Source organism: Sarcophilus harrisii, chromosome 3 (assembly GCF_902635505.1).
Source record: "Sarcophilus harrisii chromosome 3, mSarHar1.11, whole genome shotgun sequence".
NCBI classification, from domain to species: Eukaryota; Metazoa; Chordata; class Mammalia; order Dasyuromorphia; family Dasyuridae; genus Sarcophilus; species Sarcophilus harrisii.
In genome coordinates, this window is record NC_045428.1 from 553,930,147 (window position 1) to 553,948,416 (window position 18,270).

At 40.4% G+C, this 18,270-nt stretch overlaps 1 protein-coding gene across 1 annotated transcript in view; it reads right to left on the reverse strand.

The window, feature by feature from the left end:
- YTHDF2 (YTH N6-methyladenosine RNA binding protein 2) overlaps positions 1-16,603 on the reverse strand; it is a 34,328-nt gene extending 17,725 nt beyond the window's left edge. Inside the window, exons 1-4 of the mRNA XM_031962453.1 lie at positions 15,997-16,603; positions 15,552-15,576; positions 14,967-15,046; positions 10,732-12,321 (exon numbers count right to left, since the gene is read on the reverse strand). Coding sequence (XP_031818313.1) covers positions 10,732-12,321; positions 14,967-15,046; positions 15,552-15,576; positions 15,997-16,023 — 1,722 coding nt within the window. The 5' untranslated portion in view covers positions 16,024-16,603. The remainder of the gene's footprint in view (positions 1-10,731; positions 12,322-14,966; positions 15,047-15,551; positions 15,577-15,996) is intronic.
- Between the last annotated feature and the right edge of the window lie 1,667 nt (positions 16,604-18,270).

An 18,270-nucleotide genomic window follows, 5' to 3' on the forward strand; every position in this document is an offset into this window, starting at 1 on the left:
TTTGTCATACATAAAATGAGCTGAAGAAAATGCCAAATCATTTGGATAGCTTTGTTAAGAAAACCCCAAATAGGGTCACAAAGAATTGGACATGATGAAAAACTGACTAAAAAACAAGCTAAATATGTTGGAGCAAGGGGAAATCACATGGTCAAACTTGTGCATTAGGAAAATTTGGCAACTACAGGACAGATGGGGAAAGGGGAGAACTAAGCTGAAAAACCAGTTTTAGGTCCATTAAAATAATCCAGGAAAGAGGAGGGGCCTTAATTCAACTGGTAACATTTTGAATGGGGAAAAAAGAGGGACAAAAATGAGATATATACTTTTATAATAAATGTAAGAATATCAAATTGGGTTATAATATTTCCGTATTATTCAGATTTCTTTTACCAATTATTCCTTATCACTATTCTGAGAAAAATACCAAAATAACAATTGTGCTGCTAATGTAATATAAAGATGGATAGATAGGTAGATATAGACGGACAGACAGATGGATAGATAGGTGGGTGTCACTGGGCAGAAAGTTACTACTTAAGGTGAGATTTTTTTTTTTTTTTGAATCTAACTTAAATGTCAGCTACTCCTTATCCCAGAACTGAAGGTCCATCCACAAACTAATTCTAAACTATCTCTCAGTCTTACTTTATGGTAATACCCTTTATGAAGTTTAAATTCTAGCCTCTTAGTTACCCAAACAACTCCCAAAGGTTGTGACAGAGCCATCCTGAAAGAACAAATTTACATATCAGTACTGAAAACTGGATGGACGGATGGAAGAAAAGAAAAACCTAAAGCATTCTGATCCTACATACTACCTTAGGTTAAAAAAAAAAAAAAAAATTGGGGAAGGGTGGAGAACACTGTTTTTGAGGCAATCAAGGTTAAGTGATTTGTCTAGGATCAAACAGCTCTTAAGTGATTTTTGCTATTGTTTTATGAGAAACTAAAAACTCAGATGGCATACCAAATTTGCAATCAGGAAGATCCAAGTTTGAATCCTGCCTCAAACACTTTATAACTAGCTGTGTGACTCTAGGCAAGTTACTTCTCTCTCTCAGCCTCAACTGCCTGATCTGTAAAATGAGAATAGAAGATTGTTCTGAGGAGCAAATGAGGTAATATGAAGCAGAAACTTTTGTTAAAAGAAAAAAGCACTAATACTCTAAAATGCAACTGGCAAGTAATTAGCTTTAAAAAAAAAAAGCTTTAATACCATCAAAGGACAGCCTAACTCTAGATACTGAAAGCTTATTACCTAAAAGATACTAACTCTAAAACTCTGAAGTATTCTTCTTTTAAAGTGATTATAGAGGAATAGAAAAAAGGTATTAGATTTTAACAGTAATTGAAAAACCAGATCTTGATAGTTAAACATTTATTAAGCACTTATATGCTAAGCACTGTGACAATCTCTGCTTTCATGGAGTTAACTGTGACCAAGTAGGATTAATACCAGGAATGCAGGGTTGGTCCGATAAGGAAAACTCTTAGCATAATTGACTATCAATAACCAAACTAATAGAAATCACATGATTATCTCAATAGATGCAGGAGAAGCATTTGACAAAATCAAAGAGTTCATTCTACTCTCTACAGAGACAAAGAAATAGAAAAGTATCATTCTGTCAAGGTGTTTATCTCTGGGAATTTTGGAAGCCTACTGATATAAATTAAGCTCTTAATGATGTTACTTCCTATTTTACTTCAATTCAGAGAAAGCTGCAGTTATAATTTACAATCAGTGTAGAAAATCAAATAAAAATGGATAGCTCAAGCTATTTAAGATGTTCTTGGCACTAAGAAAATCCACTCTACTGACTTCCAAGATACACCAGAAGCATCCTTAAATTCTGGCTTGTTTCTTCCCCATGGAGAAAATCCAGAAGCAAAATTTGGCTCCCATTTACCTGGATAATGTTAGCCCATCTAACAGCAGGTTAACAGAAGGGCTTAGAAATAGTCTAGGAACCTAGGGAATGGGAATATGAAGGAAAAAACCAGCTCAAGAACATATATGAAAAACCCACATACAAGGCCCCAGGCACAGGACCTAACACAAAATAGATCCTTCATTGTCTGTATGAAGAGAAAAGATTTTAATATAAACATTTATTTTAATTAAAAATCTGATCTGAGGTAACATTGCAATATGCCACAAAGGTAAGATCAGTCAAGGACCTGGGTTTGAATTCATTCTTAGATAGTGAGTTCCCAGGTAACTTTGGGCCTCAGGTTCCTCATCTACCAAAAAAAAAAAAAAAAAAAAAAAAAAAAAAAAATCCACCAAGGTTTCTTTCAACTCTAAACTATGATCCTAAATTTATCCTTCCTCACAGCAAAGAAGTGGTAAGTTATGGGGGAAGAACAAAATAGTTATTATCAGACATGTATCTGTTAAATACCCTTGGTCAAATGTATTCACTGGTGCACAAGATTGTAGAAGATGGAATGAAACATATTACATTAAAATGTAATTATGTGATGTAATGAAAAAAATAAATATTAAGAGGGTTTGTTTGGGGTGGTTTTAAGTCTCACAGAAAATCCAATTCCTAACACTCCCATTGTGACAAGCATCTTTTCACTTGTCAGCTATACATTAAAATATGTGAATCTAAATCTGCTAAATTTTTCCAATTATTCCCAATAAGGATTCTAGCTCTAAAAACTGAGGTAAATCATAACACCTGCAAGCCCCAATTTGCTTTCCTCACAACCACCATTCACAAATGATAAAACTAAGATCCACAGAAATGAAGGAAACAACAGTAGTCTATTGTAAAGGCCAAACTGAGTCAACACCCATTTCTTCTTATTCCAAAAGTAGTAATATTCAACATCTCAATGCCAGATCAACTCACAGAATACAAATTAGACACCTTAATCATTCATGGTGTTTGCCTTTTCTTCCGCTTCTTACACCCTACATTTAGTCTTTTCACTAATCCACGAAAAAAGAAATTAGAGAAAGAATAGTTCTAACTCAAAATAGTCAATTTGGAAGCTTGTAACAATTGTAGATAATAACTTAAATAAAACTTATACAAATAACCGGATTTCAATTTTCAATAGTCTACCTTTGCTCAGCAAACTAATAATTTGAAAAAGTATACTATTAGTGAAACTTTACAATGTAAACCTTAGTATACAACTTCATTACAGTGTTAATCATTATATTATGGTCTATAGGTATGTCCTGCTCTGTACCACAACCACAGGTGGCATTTAGCAGTTAACATTGATGAACCCAAAACCAGCAACACTGTTTTTGACAAATCAGCGATTGTAAAGTACAGCCCATTCTAGGGAACAAGGACTAACAATTCTCTTCCTCTCCCTTCCTAGACAGAAGAGGAGACCATCAGGGGCTGAGCCATTTCCTTCCTTAAACCTTACTAGCTTGCAATAACTATCCTAGTAATTGTTAATGCCTTGTACAAAGTCTCAACTTCTCCATGGAGTTCCTGGTAACTCCAACCTAAATTTAGTCTTATATTGTGCAATTAACACCTTGTTGTGTGTATATATGTACAAACATAAAATACAGTCAGCCTTAAACTTTCTTGGCAAGCTTGTCTCTCCAACTATTTAGTTGTTTTATTACAAAATATATTTTCTTTCTGTCCTGTATACTGCTAGAGATGTAACAGGGAACTCAAATACTATGTTAATTGACTATGGAGGGAAGGTAGCTGCCATCTGATTCTTTGGCTAGTGGTTACAAGCAAGAAAGCATAAACAGATTTAACCCTTATATTCCTCCATTTTTCCCTGCAGGCTATAACAGGGGAGTGAAAATGTAGCAGTTGAATTACTTTTATCCCCTCGGTGGAAATGAAAAGGAAAAAAATGGTAAAGAGCTACAGCAGCTAAAGCCTCTTCCTCGTTCCTAGGCTATGTGTAGATTTCCACCTATAAAGGGAAGTCTGGGCAAAGTGGAAAATATAATCAGACAGGGACAGTAAGGGTTCACCCGTTTACCTTAAGTAAGCAAACTTCCTTCACTAGAAGAAAAAACTCATGTATGCTGTATGTGATACTTCTAACACTTCTAACATTACCCTATAAATGAGAGTAGCTATATCCCCCCATCTCCCCAATTAGTTCCACATAATCCAAAATCGAAATAGGCTACACTAGATCATTCTCCCTGGAGAACTTAGTCTTCCTATTCAATTCCAAGCCATAGACACATCATTCTCTTCCTTCCAAAGTTACTCTTAAATGAAAAAATCCAAAGGACTAATCTGTATCTTTGAGGCCAAAATTAGAAGATTAAAGAGGGCAGGAAGGGACAGATGAGTAGAATAGGTCTGCACTGAAAACCTATCAAGCAAGGTAGGTAGAAAAAAAAAATCTTCAAAACATTCAACAGGTAAGCTCTTTTAGACTACTTCTGGCTTCAACAAAATGGAGCATTTTTGATAGCCAAAAAAAATTTTTTTTGGATTTAATAGACAATAAAATCTTCTTTAAAATCTTCAGATTTCTAATTAGTTAAAAAAGTAGGAGTATACAAAAGCAAGCATGAAACAGAGCTGACTATAGGCTGCACAATTTCAGACTTATGACTCTGCTCTCAAGGCCCTGAGACTGAATAAGGTGGGAGGGCTAACTACAGAGTCCAGTCAGAGACTATGGAACCTATAATTTTTATTCTAAATATTCTAAATTACCTCTATCAAAAAAAAAAAAAAAAAAAAAGTCTTTAAGACATGCTAATTTTACTATTACTATAGGAGAGAAACTCAATCTAGTCTATTCAACTTTGCAAATGAAGGTGGTAAGAATACACTGTCAAACCAATACTTTCCATTATCTAAAGAAACTATCATAATTTTGTATATTTAAAAGGTAATCCCCTTGGTCAAAAGAGAATGTTCATTCAGAAGTGTCAATGAAGTGACTTAAAAAAATGAGACATAGTATGATAAAATACTAAATGAAATTTTTAAACAACAAAATGGGCAGGCACTGATTGAAGTATAGATAGAAATTTACACCCTGAAGTCTGAATGATATATTCTCAAAACTATCACAACACATGCACAGAAAAGTTGAGTTTCCTCAAATGAAAATGAAGGTGGCAAACAATGAAACAAATGTTATTACCCTCTCTCTCCATCAGAAATATCCACCCTAGAATTTGGATTAAGTTTATTACAGGGTAGAAAATAAATACCCTTAAGTTTACCTGCCTCAATAGCCTCATTTATTTTTTAAATGAAATGAAAAAAAATTTTTTTTAATACCAAGAGCCAGAGAAAAGCATCAATTAGCATAGTCATACTGCATACAACTTGAATTTAATGATACTTTAGGAAAAAAGATGAAAACAAAAACTTTACTGTTTTATAAATCTAGATTTTAAACTAGCAAGTTTTCACCTTACAGAAGTGGTTTAAAGCATTCTTTAAAATAACTTCTAGTGCATTTAAGTTACTCATTTTACAGAATTGAAATAAATACAATTTTCAGTTACATTTCTATTGTACAAATTGAGGTGCACTTATATACTGCATCATAAATACTGTTGACTCTGAGATCATCTAGCCCAAGACTTTCTACTGAGATTGAGAAAACATCCAAAAATTCATTCATTAATAGTTAGATTAAGTGTCATACCTGGAAAAAGAACCAAGATCTTATGGTTAATAACAGGCAATGTTGTCTCAACTAAGTCTTCCAATCCACCAACCCTTCCTGCCAGGTTGCATGGCCCCTTTCCTTCTATCCTTTACCTCAACCCCCAAATCCTGAAATCTAAAAACCCAAGGTAAAAAGTAAAGGATAAGAACTGTAAGGCAAAACTCAATGACTTAAGTATTGTATTTTTACAATACAGAAGAAATCATGATTACCCATCTTAAAGTGATTAGGACTTAATTCTATTTTCCCCAAGTAGCTGAAGGTGTTAATCAAACAAACCCAGTTTCTCCATTTATAAAATAAAGATAATTACTATTCCTCCCTATCTCACAAGCACACAGTAAAGAAACATGGAAATATATTTATTATACCCATGCAAGTTTCTTTCTCACCTTCCATACCACATTTTGCCTTACCATTTACTTTCTTCAGTTGCCCTATATATTGCCTGCTCTTCTTTCTAGTCAAGCATTATATTCTGCCATCCTTGGTTTTTTTCAGCCCCATCTTTCTTATCAATCTATGTGCCAGAAATATTCTATTCAATTTACCTATTTCAAATCCTTTTTCCTGATTCTCTGTAGAATTCAATTTATCCATAATCTCTTTCTGAATATCCAGGGCTTTTTAGACAAAGTCATCTAAAGGAGACACTCTTTCCCTTTCTTGATGATTTTCCCAAATTATACATCTACAACACTTCTTTATTTTGAATTCATATTGTTTTTTCACAAAGGAACTTTTAAATTCTATTTGTGTTTGAAGACATAGCTCTCACCACTGCTAACTACGAAAGGCTGCTCTCTCCTCTGCAAAAACTTTCAGGCTCCTTCTAAAGCCAAGGCATAGCCCAAGCACTACAATGGAAACCAAGACAAGAGTACCCATAGCACATACCATAAGTAAGATCTTCAGAGTTCAGAATCTGAAAGAGTTCTTACCAGAAGTCATCTAAGGTCCCATCTTCATTTTAAAAATTAATCACTTGCCAGAAGTCACTTGCCCAAGACCACACAGGTAAAGTATCAGAACCAGGATTCAAAATCAAAATCTCTTGACTCCAAATCCAATATTCTTTCCACTATATCCATAATTTGTGACTAAAACACCATAAATACTAAGTGTTTTTCATTCATTTATTGTTTTCTGGGTTATACATATATATACTAAGTGCTTTTCAAAACTGTCAGGAACTCAAGTCTAGGATTCACTGACCTAGAGATTGGAAAAGATCTGTTTAGAATTTTAGCAAATTCTGCTTTGTTTCCATTTAATGGGTGAAAAATCCAAATTGAAGCATTAGTTTTTAAAGAAGAAATCCAGCAGTCCTACCACCCCCACACACTCTATTAGAGTCAAATAGCTATTACAGAAAGTGAAGGCATTTTCTAAACCAAACAGCAGTTACTGGAGGATGATGGTAGATGCTACACAAGAGAATTACACAGTCCTGTCCCTTCTGTTTCCCTTCATTTTTTATGTGAAATAATTATAAGGGAAGACAAAAGTAGACAATTTAAAAAAGCAGGCCTGGAGAAAGAACAACCACATTCCAACTATGTGGGCACTTTACCTGACCACAGACAAGCTAAAGATTGGCTCTGAAAAGTAGGCCTGTTCTTAACTCTTTCAATGCTGTCTTGTGCTTAAACTGTATAACTTATCAAAAAGGAGGGAAACATGGCTTTTTTGTTCCTTTGGTCCCCAAAAATGGAAAATCAGGTCATCTTATTACAAAAAGGATTGTGAAAAGATGGCTAAAAAACTTACAGCAATCCAAAATTTACTACCCTGAAAATTACCAATGAGCCAGAAATTGGAGGGATCCACTACTCTACTCATTGCATTACTGATATAAGGCTATAGATTTAAACTACATAACTCACCTAGCAGAAATCAGTAGTAAGTGGTGTGTTCACACACACACACACACACACACCTCCCTAATCCTTGTGTGTACTGGCCCTGGAATTTTAGAAAGGCAATATTATAGTTGAGATGAAAATTTAAGACTTTTTCCTGCTCATTAAGGTAGTTTCGTTAAATTTTTATGACAAACAGGTAATGTAACAAACCAGTCTAATCCTTCATTTAAACAATTTAAATAAACTGTTTTAGAAACCCTAGTGATAAATACAAAAAGGCAGTTTGAGAAAAGTTACATAAAGATATAAAGGATAATAATAGTGGGCAGTACACAGCACAGTAAGTGATATCCAGGACAATCTTAAGGACCTTCCTGAAATTCTGCATTTTGTTACTGTAGGAAAGTAATGAGAAAACTATTTTTGGATGCTGGTTAACAAAGAGAATAATTAGATGTCCACTGGGGTATTTTAAACTTGCTTTTTTGTAAAGGACAATCATTAGTTAACTTAAAACCATTGTGTTTGACTGCCTGGTAACTACCCCAAAGTGGACTAGTCCCTAAAAGCCAAGCATTAATTTATCCACTACTGCCCATTAACAATATAAGTAAAAACAAATTGATAGGTGTGAATAAAACCCAAATTTACCAACAGATCTCTCCCCTCCTCTCTCTTTCCCCTCCCCTCCTTTCTTTCCCTCCCATTCTTCCTGCTCCTTTACATCCAACTCTAGTTTCTCCCTTTAATTCTGATCTCAAGGAACAAAGTAAACTAAAATTATCTTTAAGAGCAAGGATAGGATGTGCACAATATATAAAACATGTACAGATGCAGGCTGAACTGGACCTTAAGGACAAGCCTCATGGTTATCAAGAGTTCCATGTCAACTTTTAAAAGTCTATGATGGCATGTCCAGCAATTTCCAGCAAGTTTTGGACTGCAAGTTTCTCAAATTTATAGATGATACAAAGTTGAAAATGCAAGTTAACATTGTTTGACAGAATTCAAAAAGATCTTTAATACTGCAACCTTGGGCTAAATCTAACAGTTATATATAGCCTCACACTACGGTTTTATAAAATCATTTTCACCAGAATGATAGATAGAAGTCATATGGCTAGACTGTGATTAATACAAAAAAGTTTTGAGGACTCTGTAGTTCTTCAAACTCAGTATGAATCATCTAACATGGCAACCAAAAAAACCTAAGGTAATCTTATGCTGCTCCAAGTCTTCAAGACTAGAGGGTGTCAGGTCTGCCTACTGTGCTCAAACATGTTCAGTTATGGGTGATAACACTTTAGGAATTATAAGCCTAAACTACTCATCTGTAGAATGGGCAAATGATCACACTTCCTTTGCAAAATTGTTGGGAAGTATAAATGATAATGCAAGTAAACCATTTTAATAATCTTTGGTTTATGAAAATATTTTTATGTTGTATATTAAGATTATTATTTTCATAAACCAAAGAACTGCACTGTGGGAAAAGGATTGTTCATTTTGGCCCTAGTACACAAAGGAACAAAGCACAAAAAGTTAAAACACACACTCATGACTTAAGAAAATCTAACAATCAGTTATCCAAAATAGCACGTGCTATATTATGTATCTGAGGAGGTAATAACTTCTTTCTCCCAAACTGAAGATCTTCAAAGGTTAAATGACCAGAGATTGTAGTTGTAGCAGGGAATTGTTACAGATATATTCTGAAGTCCCTAAATTCTATTCACAAAAAAAGCTACAACCTACAATATTGTGGTCTCAAAAGGTTTCCCCAACTCTTCTGCAACAAGAAGTATGCTTTACAAAACACTCAAGAAATGCTTAGGTTACCAGATTCAATCAATTACCTAAATTGAAAAATCTCCCTAGATCCCTGCACGTCTGTAATGTAAATTTAAAATGAAATAGACAATAAGTACAAGACCTGAAAACTAGTATTTTTCTGTTTTTCCTCAACTTTCTGGCCCAAATACGCATATCTAACAGCGGTATTCATCTATACAGACGAAGACAACAATCATCCTGCTTTTACTTCAGCAATTATGTTTTAAGAGTTTTTTCTTCTAGTACTTGAGAATGGTATTCAGTCAAAAGCCCTCTCAGAATGCTACACCCAAAGCAGGAATGGGTAGAAGAGAAAGAAGAAACAAGTTGTGCTCAGAGGCACAACTAAGAATTTCTAAGTCTATGAAAAATGACAATTCTGTAAAACCTTTTACTCAGTTTAGGGAAGATTTTTCTCATTTGGTCTGACAAGCAGTTCAAATTTCTTTAAGCCACCCTAATGCTAAATGCATACCTCTTTCAAACTGCAATTCTCTTAATCATCTCTCACATATGGCCATTCCATATTATATGAAAAAATAGCCAATTCCTTGCTACATACTGCTATCTAACCTAACACCTCCTTCCTCTTTTCTTATCACCTTCTCACCTTCATATTCAAGTTCCTTCACTTAATCATTTACTAAATATCTAGAATGGATATTGCACCATAAATTCTCCTTGTTATATTTTGGTTGCTTGCTTCAGAAAAATTTTTTGGTTAACGAAACCCTTTTTCCTACTTCTGAAAGTTCAGAGGGGAAAAAAAACTTCCTTTAAAAAATCATTACAACACCCTAAAGAAAAAGAAGGTGACATGACAGAGCAGTTTAGTAAAATGACTCTTTACAATGCTATCATGATTGGGGAAAGGGGACACAAAGGGTGGGGGGCCACAAGGTCAGGACCCCTGTAGAGTTTTGTGTGGATCTACTTCTGACAAGTTCAAGGGAACATCATGGAAAGTAATGTCTCCCCAACATACATCAATTCATCTTTAAGGCCTTAAATTTTTTTTTCCAACTCTTAATTTCCAAGATACTGTGGTTCACTCTCCCTTACAAGTTCAGTATTTTGAAACTCATCCTTCCCAATTATGTTGGGAAGTTAGCTCTCTCCTCATTTTTATTCCTAATGCTTCCAACTAAACTCCTTTCCTTTGGTCTAACACCTGAGAAGAGATGAGATAAGTTTTACCCAAAATCTTTCCCAAAGCTCAAATGCTCATATTCCTTGACAGTGACCACACAAAAACCTCAAAACCATGGGGGCCCAAAACTAAGAGAAGTTTTATTTACAGAATTGTTATGAATTGCTTCACCTTTTTCCACTGATTTCTTCTCCCCTAAAAACCTTAGTAGAGCAGTAAGCACATTACCTTTTTAACATTTTCCTCCTCCTCTTGGCGTTTCTCATAGTGTGAGAAGTCATCAAAAATGGAGGTGGTGTGCTTGTAGCTGGCAATGATTTTCAACACCTGCTTTGCCTTTTCCAGGGGCACTTCCTGAGTGTCTCTGGAGTTGGTCACTGGTTTATTCTCGTTGTTCTCTAGGCGAATGTGCCGCAGCTGGCTATTGGGAACGTCCTTCACAAAAATCCACCTGACATCAAACCGTCCCTTCCATTTGTCCTGGGACCACACACCTGCACATGTGTTGTAGTCCACAGCAGATTTCATTTCTGCTACGCCACAGAAGTGTCCACTGCCGTTGACACTGAAAAGTAAGTAAACGGGGCCTTTCCCGTTCATGGAGCGGTAAGCAGCATCCAGTCTCTTATTGCCATGTTCTGTGCTGCACCAGATATTATATTTAATGGAACGGTGGATATCGTCCTCAGAATAACTCTTGATGATGAAAACCCGGCCATGTTTCAGATTCCAGTCAAAATCCTTGGGGTTATAATTATTGATGGACCTCAGCTTCTCCAACACTGGGTGGGGTTCTGCAGGAGCAGACCCAGAATTGTTCTGAGACTGCCCCACTCCATTACCATCTACCCCATTATGCCCAAACCCATTGCCACGGTTCCGGGGTGCTACCCAACGGGTGGGCTGGGCTGCTTGTTGTTGCACAGAAAGCTGGGTAGGCTGTGGTGGTGGCGGTGGAGGCAAAGGTTGTGGCTGCTGCCCTGCTGCGGCCTGCACCACTGGTGGGCTATTGTTTATCTGCTGACCTACGGGCTGAGGTGATACCTGGGTTGGCTGCTGACCAATATTCTGAACCAAAGCCTGGGAGGGGGCTTTTGCTACAGGACCCTTGTTATCCCAAGTTCCAATATCCATGTTATGTTTTATTGGGGGTGGTGGAAGACTTGACCCTGCCATGCCATTCTTGGTCTTCAGCTTGGGCTGCTGTTTTGCAGGCTTACTAGCAATATCAGCCCAAGATGTTGGCTTGGGAGGAGCAATAGTGGCCGGTGGCAAACTATTGGATGCCACTATGTTACTAGTAATGGATCCACTGCCAACTGCAGAGCCAACCACTTTTGGAACACTGCTTGTAACATCTGTGCTGCCCAGCTTCAGCGCTGCCATCCCTTGGTCTATAGTATTCATACCAGGAGCCTTATTCAGGGTCTCATTGGCAAAAGCTGACTGTCCATCAATCATGGCTCCACCTAGGGAGCTAGGTGCATAAGCATAATTGCTACTATATCCAGAGCTTTGAGTAGACTGTCCCTGAGAACTGTTATTCCCCCAAGCTGAGAAGTCAATCCCACTGGGAAAAAAATTAAAACCATGCTGACCAAGAAATGGAGTGCTGCCTAGAGCCCCTGGCTGTCCAAACATTGCATCTGGTAGGAAGTGGGGCTCTCCATTGCTGAGCTGTCCATAAGATGTTAAGTAGGGCATAGGTGGGTCACCCCCAGTAGACCAGGCAGCTTCACCCAATGAATAGGAGAAGCCTATTGAAGGACTGTAGTAGCTTGGTAGGTAAGAGTCTGACATGGCTGTATATGCATTATTCTGTAGAAGGGGGAAAAAAAAGCAAGAAAATCAGAACAAAGGAATACAAATTGAAATATTTTGTTTATACACATAAAAACACAGCCATTACCCAAAAAGGAGAATCTCAAAACAATATTCTATGTATCAAAATTCTATCATGTACTATCAACTTTACAGTTTACTGCTTGAAAAGATCAACTTCAGGTTTTCTAAATTTACCAAAAGTAAGCTTAATGCTTTCAAATTATGCTTTCCAGAAGCTTTGGCAGGTGATAACTGCTTTCAATGTATTTTGGCAGAGTAGAAAAGTTCAAAAGAGATGGGGAAAGCGGGTATTTCCTCCTAAAAAGCATTGTTTTAAACTCACAAATGGCTAATAATTTTTTAATTGTCAGACTGGAAATTTTAGCTCAAAACAACCATGTTTCCATCCTTCAAAAAACCTCTGCTAAGAAACTAAACAGCGAATAAAATAGGCTAAGTACTGTGGAACATATTACTCTTAAATCCATTTGGAAGCATCCAGAGATGAGCCCACCTTCATTAAAACTAGGGGGGGAGGGGGAGAATGCATAATGGCTTCTGAATAGCACATTTTGAAACCACAAAAATATTGTTGAATTTTCTGCTTCACCTCTAAGAGCCAATGAACATTTAACTTTGCAATTAAAAAAACAAGAAAACATCTGAGGATTCCCATACAGAATAATAATTGTAATGAACTTTAATGTCAAGTTTAGTCTTCATATTATTTAGGCAGACCATTGGTCTTTCTCAACATTTGTCCCAAAATGAGTATTTTCTCCCTGTGTATTCTTCGAGCACACAATATGAGGTGAAAAGCCAGCCACAAAAAGGCATTTCCTATAATTGTAGCCAAATTAAACAAAAAAATTAAAATAAGTTAAATTCATTATAACTCAAAACAATTTGAGAATTCTAAAAATTCATTAATAGACATACTAGTCCATATATAGTCCTGTCCTTAAAAGATTTAGATGACTAAGGGTATCTTAAGACCTAGTATTACATTACCAGGACTATCAGTAGCTCTAGCAACCAGATTTCGCATCTGGTCAAGTAAATCTTTTCATCTAATTCAGTCTGATAAAATAAGTGTTTTGCTACTATAAAATGTCCACTTGAAAGGAAAACATTATCTTTACTCATATAAAAAAAATTTACAGATTCTGTCTATAATAAATGAATCAGTGGAAAAAATACTTATTTCTGCACATTTTAATAGAAAAGTACTAGAAATTAAGGCCCAACTGTAGTTTCATGCCATAGGTTACTACACAGAACTCTAGGTGGACCTTTATTAAAAACCAGAGGACCCTAGGCAAGAATCCAACAGAATGAGATGCAATCTTATTTAGCAGGAAGAAATATCTACAGTGAAGACACCTCAGATCCAAATTAAGTCTAATGGAGAACAGATTTTCATCCTGTCTTTCCTCATTCTACTTGTGAGAGCTTTGGAATTTTTTCTTGGTGTAAAAAGCACTATACTTAAAACTTTAATTCTAGGGAAATGAGGAAAAATCAAGTCCTCTTTAAACATTATGTCTTGCCAAGTTAAGAATAGCTATCTGTACCTCAAATGACAAGCTCTCACATGCTCCTGAACTTAAAAAACTCTCGAGTTACACAACATTTTATAGGAACTACTTGGAATTAAGAGCTTCTAAATGCTCCCACTATCCTCATTATAATAAACACGTAAGCAAATGACTTATTTAGCAAGAGGCAGCTATTAGCTCATTCCTCTACTTCCTTCCCTACTTTTCCTGATTAACTGGTTGCTTTCTGATCAAGAAACTTTTTCTAGTCTATTACTTTAAAAAAAAAAAAAAAAAAAACATCTTGGTGAGTGTTATGATTTAAGGGAATTAAAAGTTTTATGTAGGAATTAGAGGTAATTTTAGTCGTAGTAAGGAAGTTATTTTAAAGAGTTTCATGGTGTTTTAATCAGATAATGATTTAAATGCTATGTTCTATTTATTCAAAACATGTTTAGAAAATCCCTGCATTTTTAAGTACTCCAGGCAGTAATATTTTCAATTGTGACCAGACAATAGGGAAAAGCAAAGGTATACCACACAAAATGTATTTTGTGAGCAAAGCATTTAGCATTTTACATGCATTGCACAAGAGAATTCATACAACCAAATTAAGTTTCTACTGATCATTTCCATAACTAAGTGCTCTAAGAAATAAATGAAAAAAGTCACTACTGTTCTGATAGTGCAGTTCTCACCTGATTCTGGGAAGAGTTTGATTTTCAGAAAGAAAACCTTCCATTTAACATACAACTCATTAGCACAAGTTTGCAGAGGATGACCAGGTATTCCTAGTAACTCGTTCTCATGGCCATCCAAAATCAGTTCCCAAGCAGATACTACCACTAGTACATTAGAGAATATTAACTGTCTCAAAATACTTTCACCATTTCAGGGTTACATATTTAGTGACAAAAGTTAGAGGATTTTAAGGTTCCTTATTAAAACTACTTTGTTACAACTAAAAACCATATAAATAATTCCAGGAAGAAGAGGATAAGTGTTCCCGGATCCTCCAAAGTGAGTTTCCCAGAAATAAAAAGTGAAAAGTCGCCAGATACATTTTAGAAGAGAGAGGTAAACAGATAATCAATTACTCACGGGCCTTGCCTGTGGGCTCAAGTATGGTTCAAAATCATCATCGTTTAATCCATCCTTCTGATGCACAGATCCATTTTGTACTGGGGGGGAAAGTCACAATTGCAAGTGTCTCAATGCTAGAGTCTCATTTTCTAACAACTAAGCTCCAGATAAGATACCAGCCCATTTCTCCCCAGGAAAGAAAAGAAGCCGCTTTCCCCGAGCCCGCCGAGCCCACAAGAAGACAAGCCGCCCACAGTCTCTGCTGTACGAACTCCGCCTAAAAGGTCACGCCACGGGCTCCTTCATATTTCCCTTTCCCCCACATGCCACGCACGGGCTTGCCCAGGGCGGGCCGCGGGGAGCAGACACAAAAGGCCCTCGGAAACCCACGGCAAACCGAGGGCCCGAGATCCTTCGCGGCCCGAGCCGCTCCCCCTGCGGGACCCCGGTGCGTGCCTCCCGGGTCCCGGGAAGCGTGCGGTCGGGCCCCGCGGAAGGGCGCACAACTGCCGGGCTGCCAGCGGGCAGCGCTCCCGGGAGCCCGCCTCCGCGCCCCGGCTTCCCTCCCGAGCAGCCCGGCTCCCGCGGCCCCCGGCGGCTCACCTTTGTTGCCTTGACCTTTCGGTCTCTGCAGAAACGAGCCGACACCGGCAGGGAGCGAGGGCGGGAGAAGAGTCGTCGCCAGGCACCAGGTTGTCCGGAGAAGCCGCCAGAAGGAAGCGGAGAGGAGAGGGAAAAAAAAGACACGAAATGAGAGCGGGCCCGCCGAGGGGGAAGAAAGGAGCGGGCCGAGCCGAGCGCAGGGAGGAGGCTCGGAGGACGACAGGGAGGGGAAGACGGAGGACGGGGGCGGGCGGCGGGGAGGGACGCGGAGGGAGGGAGGCCGGAGCAGGCCCGGGCCCCGGCCCCAGCCCGAGCCCACGCGAGGCGGGGCCGGCGGACGAGCAGCCGGGTCGAGCCGCGCTGAGGCGCGGAGGCGCCGGGGCCTAGTCGGGCTCCCGCCTCACACAATGGCCGAGGCATGCGGGCCGGGTCGCCCAGGTCGTACCTGCTCCAGGAGGCTGCTGGCCGACATGGCTCGGGTATCCGCGGGGAAGGCGGCGGCGGCGGCTGGCTCTCCTCAGGGCGGCGGCGGCGGATGGGCCCCGGCGAGAGCGGGAGCGGAGAGCGGCGGCGGCGGCTTTGTCCCTGACGCTCCGGGGGCCTCGGCGGACGCAGCGGAGACACAAGCGCGCGGCTTCGGGCTCGGGCTCTTGCCTCCGACTCCGCGACGCTCTAGCCCGGCCTCTCAACGCCCCGTCTCGAATGCCTGCGGCGCGCGCTCCCGCTGGGCCCGAACGAGCTCTGGGCGCCAAGGCGGCGGGGGGCGGGGAGAGGGGGCGGGAGGCGCGCGCGTGGGAGCGAGAAGGAGGCGCGCTCTCCTCTCGAGCCCGCTTGCGCTCGCGCCCTTTCCTCTTCCTCTCGTCTCTCTCCGTCCGTCTCTCTCCGACCTCGTTTTTCTCTGTCTGCCTCTCTGTCCCCACTCACTCACTCACTCACACACGCGGAAGGAGCCCCTCCCCCCACGCCTCCTCATGAGCGCAAGGCATACCGGGAAGCGAGGTCAGCGCGGGGAGCGCAGCGCCCTCTGGAGGGCAGGAGGATCGCGGAGGGCCGCGCGCAGGCGCGCGCGAGACTCCTACAGAGAGAGAAAGGCTCCCTCCCCACCCCCGCCCTCTCTGGTTCCAGGGTTCTGGCCCGGGGGTTTCCCAGAGAGGACTGCCTCGGGCGGGAGCCTAGGAAAGCCTGCTGGAGATTTCCTCTCGAAATGCCCCCGAAGCACCCGGAATCCGGGGCTCCGGGACGGGACCTTGGGGTCGTGCAACCAGCCTCCTCGTTTGGCAGGGGGAACCGTGGCTCGGAGAGGAAGGGAGCCGCCTAAGGTCGCCCGGCCCCGGGCTCTCCGGCCGCATTAAGAACTGCTCCCGGCGCTTAGGCTGCCGGGAGAGCGCGGCTCCCGACCTCCGCGAGCTGGTTTGTCTGACCCGAACCCCAACTAGTGCCGTGCCCGCGCTCGCCCAGTGTCGGTCTGAGGGAGACAGCGCGCCCAACAGCCGCGGCACCCGGGGCACGAATACCCAGAGAAAGCGAGAGCATTCAGGGAGCGGGGCAAAAACTAACTCGGCGGCTACAAGGGATTTTTTCGGAGGCGGAGTCCCCGTCCCTTTCCTTTCTCTTTTACAAGCCAATGCAGGAATCGATCGGGGCTCTGGTCAGTGGGACCTCTGCCCAGAAGTGCAGCTCGGGACCCATCCTCCAGCGCTTGCCCCTACTGCCTCGCCGGCCGGCCACCGGGGCGTCTCGTGAACGGCCACAGAAAGCCGAGGCTATCCGCGATGAGCAAAGGGGAAGCAAAGAAACAGTAGTTCTTTTACATGTGCTTTATGAATGGCAGCCGGCGATGGGGATACGGGAGAAGATTCGTAGCCCAAAAGTTGTAATGAAACCAATGGCAAAAAATGTTGCTTTAAGGCTGCCTGGAGGAGAATGTTAAATAAATCCATTTAAAGTAATAGTAACAGAGCTGAGATTTGAACTTGGGATTTTGGTGTAAATCCAAGGCTTTTTGTACGAAACCAAGCTGTGTTTAATTGATGCTCTTCAGTGTGCAGATCACGCTTGTCTGCTGGGGGGAGGAGGAGGAGAAGAGGGAAAGATTGTTGAGGCAAGATTGAGCGTCCACCTGAACTTAGTTTATCGTGACCCACTGGCACACACTGACCCTCAGGCCAAAGGCTTCAGACATCCCCCAAACACTGAGGATCCTCTCCTCTTCCCCCTTCTTCACTTGGGACTGAGACCTACCAGTCCCATACCCACAATGAAATAAAGCCCAGAGCTGCACCCACTCAGAACAGCATCTCTCAGGAGGTCCTCAGAGCTCCAGGATGCCCCCCAACCGGGACATGTAGAAAGGAAGACACAGAGCCTCTTGGAGAACCCCTGCAGAGAGCTTGCCTGAATGAGAGACACTGAATTGAAGCTACCTTCTTACACACACTATCCCAATCTTTTTAGGCAGCTTGGTGACCTCGGTGTTGGTTCACAAGACTGAAACTCAGATGCAATCAATCAGCATTTATTAAGTGCTAACATTTGCTACACATTAAGTGGAAATTACTGTAGAAAGTTGCATTTAATGTTTTTTTTTTTCTCTTTCCTAAGATTTTGTGCAAGAGTCTACATATTCTGGTTCTTTCTTTTCTTTTCTTTTAACTTTTTCACTTGGTTTTGTTTTGTTTCTCTTCTTTTGTCTGTAGTAATGGAGGGTAATTAACTAGAA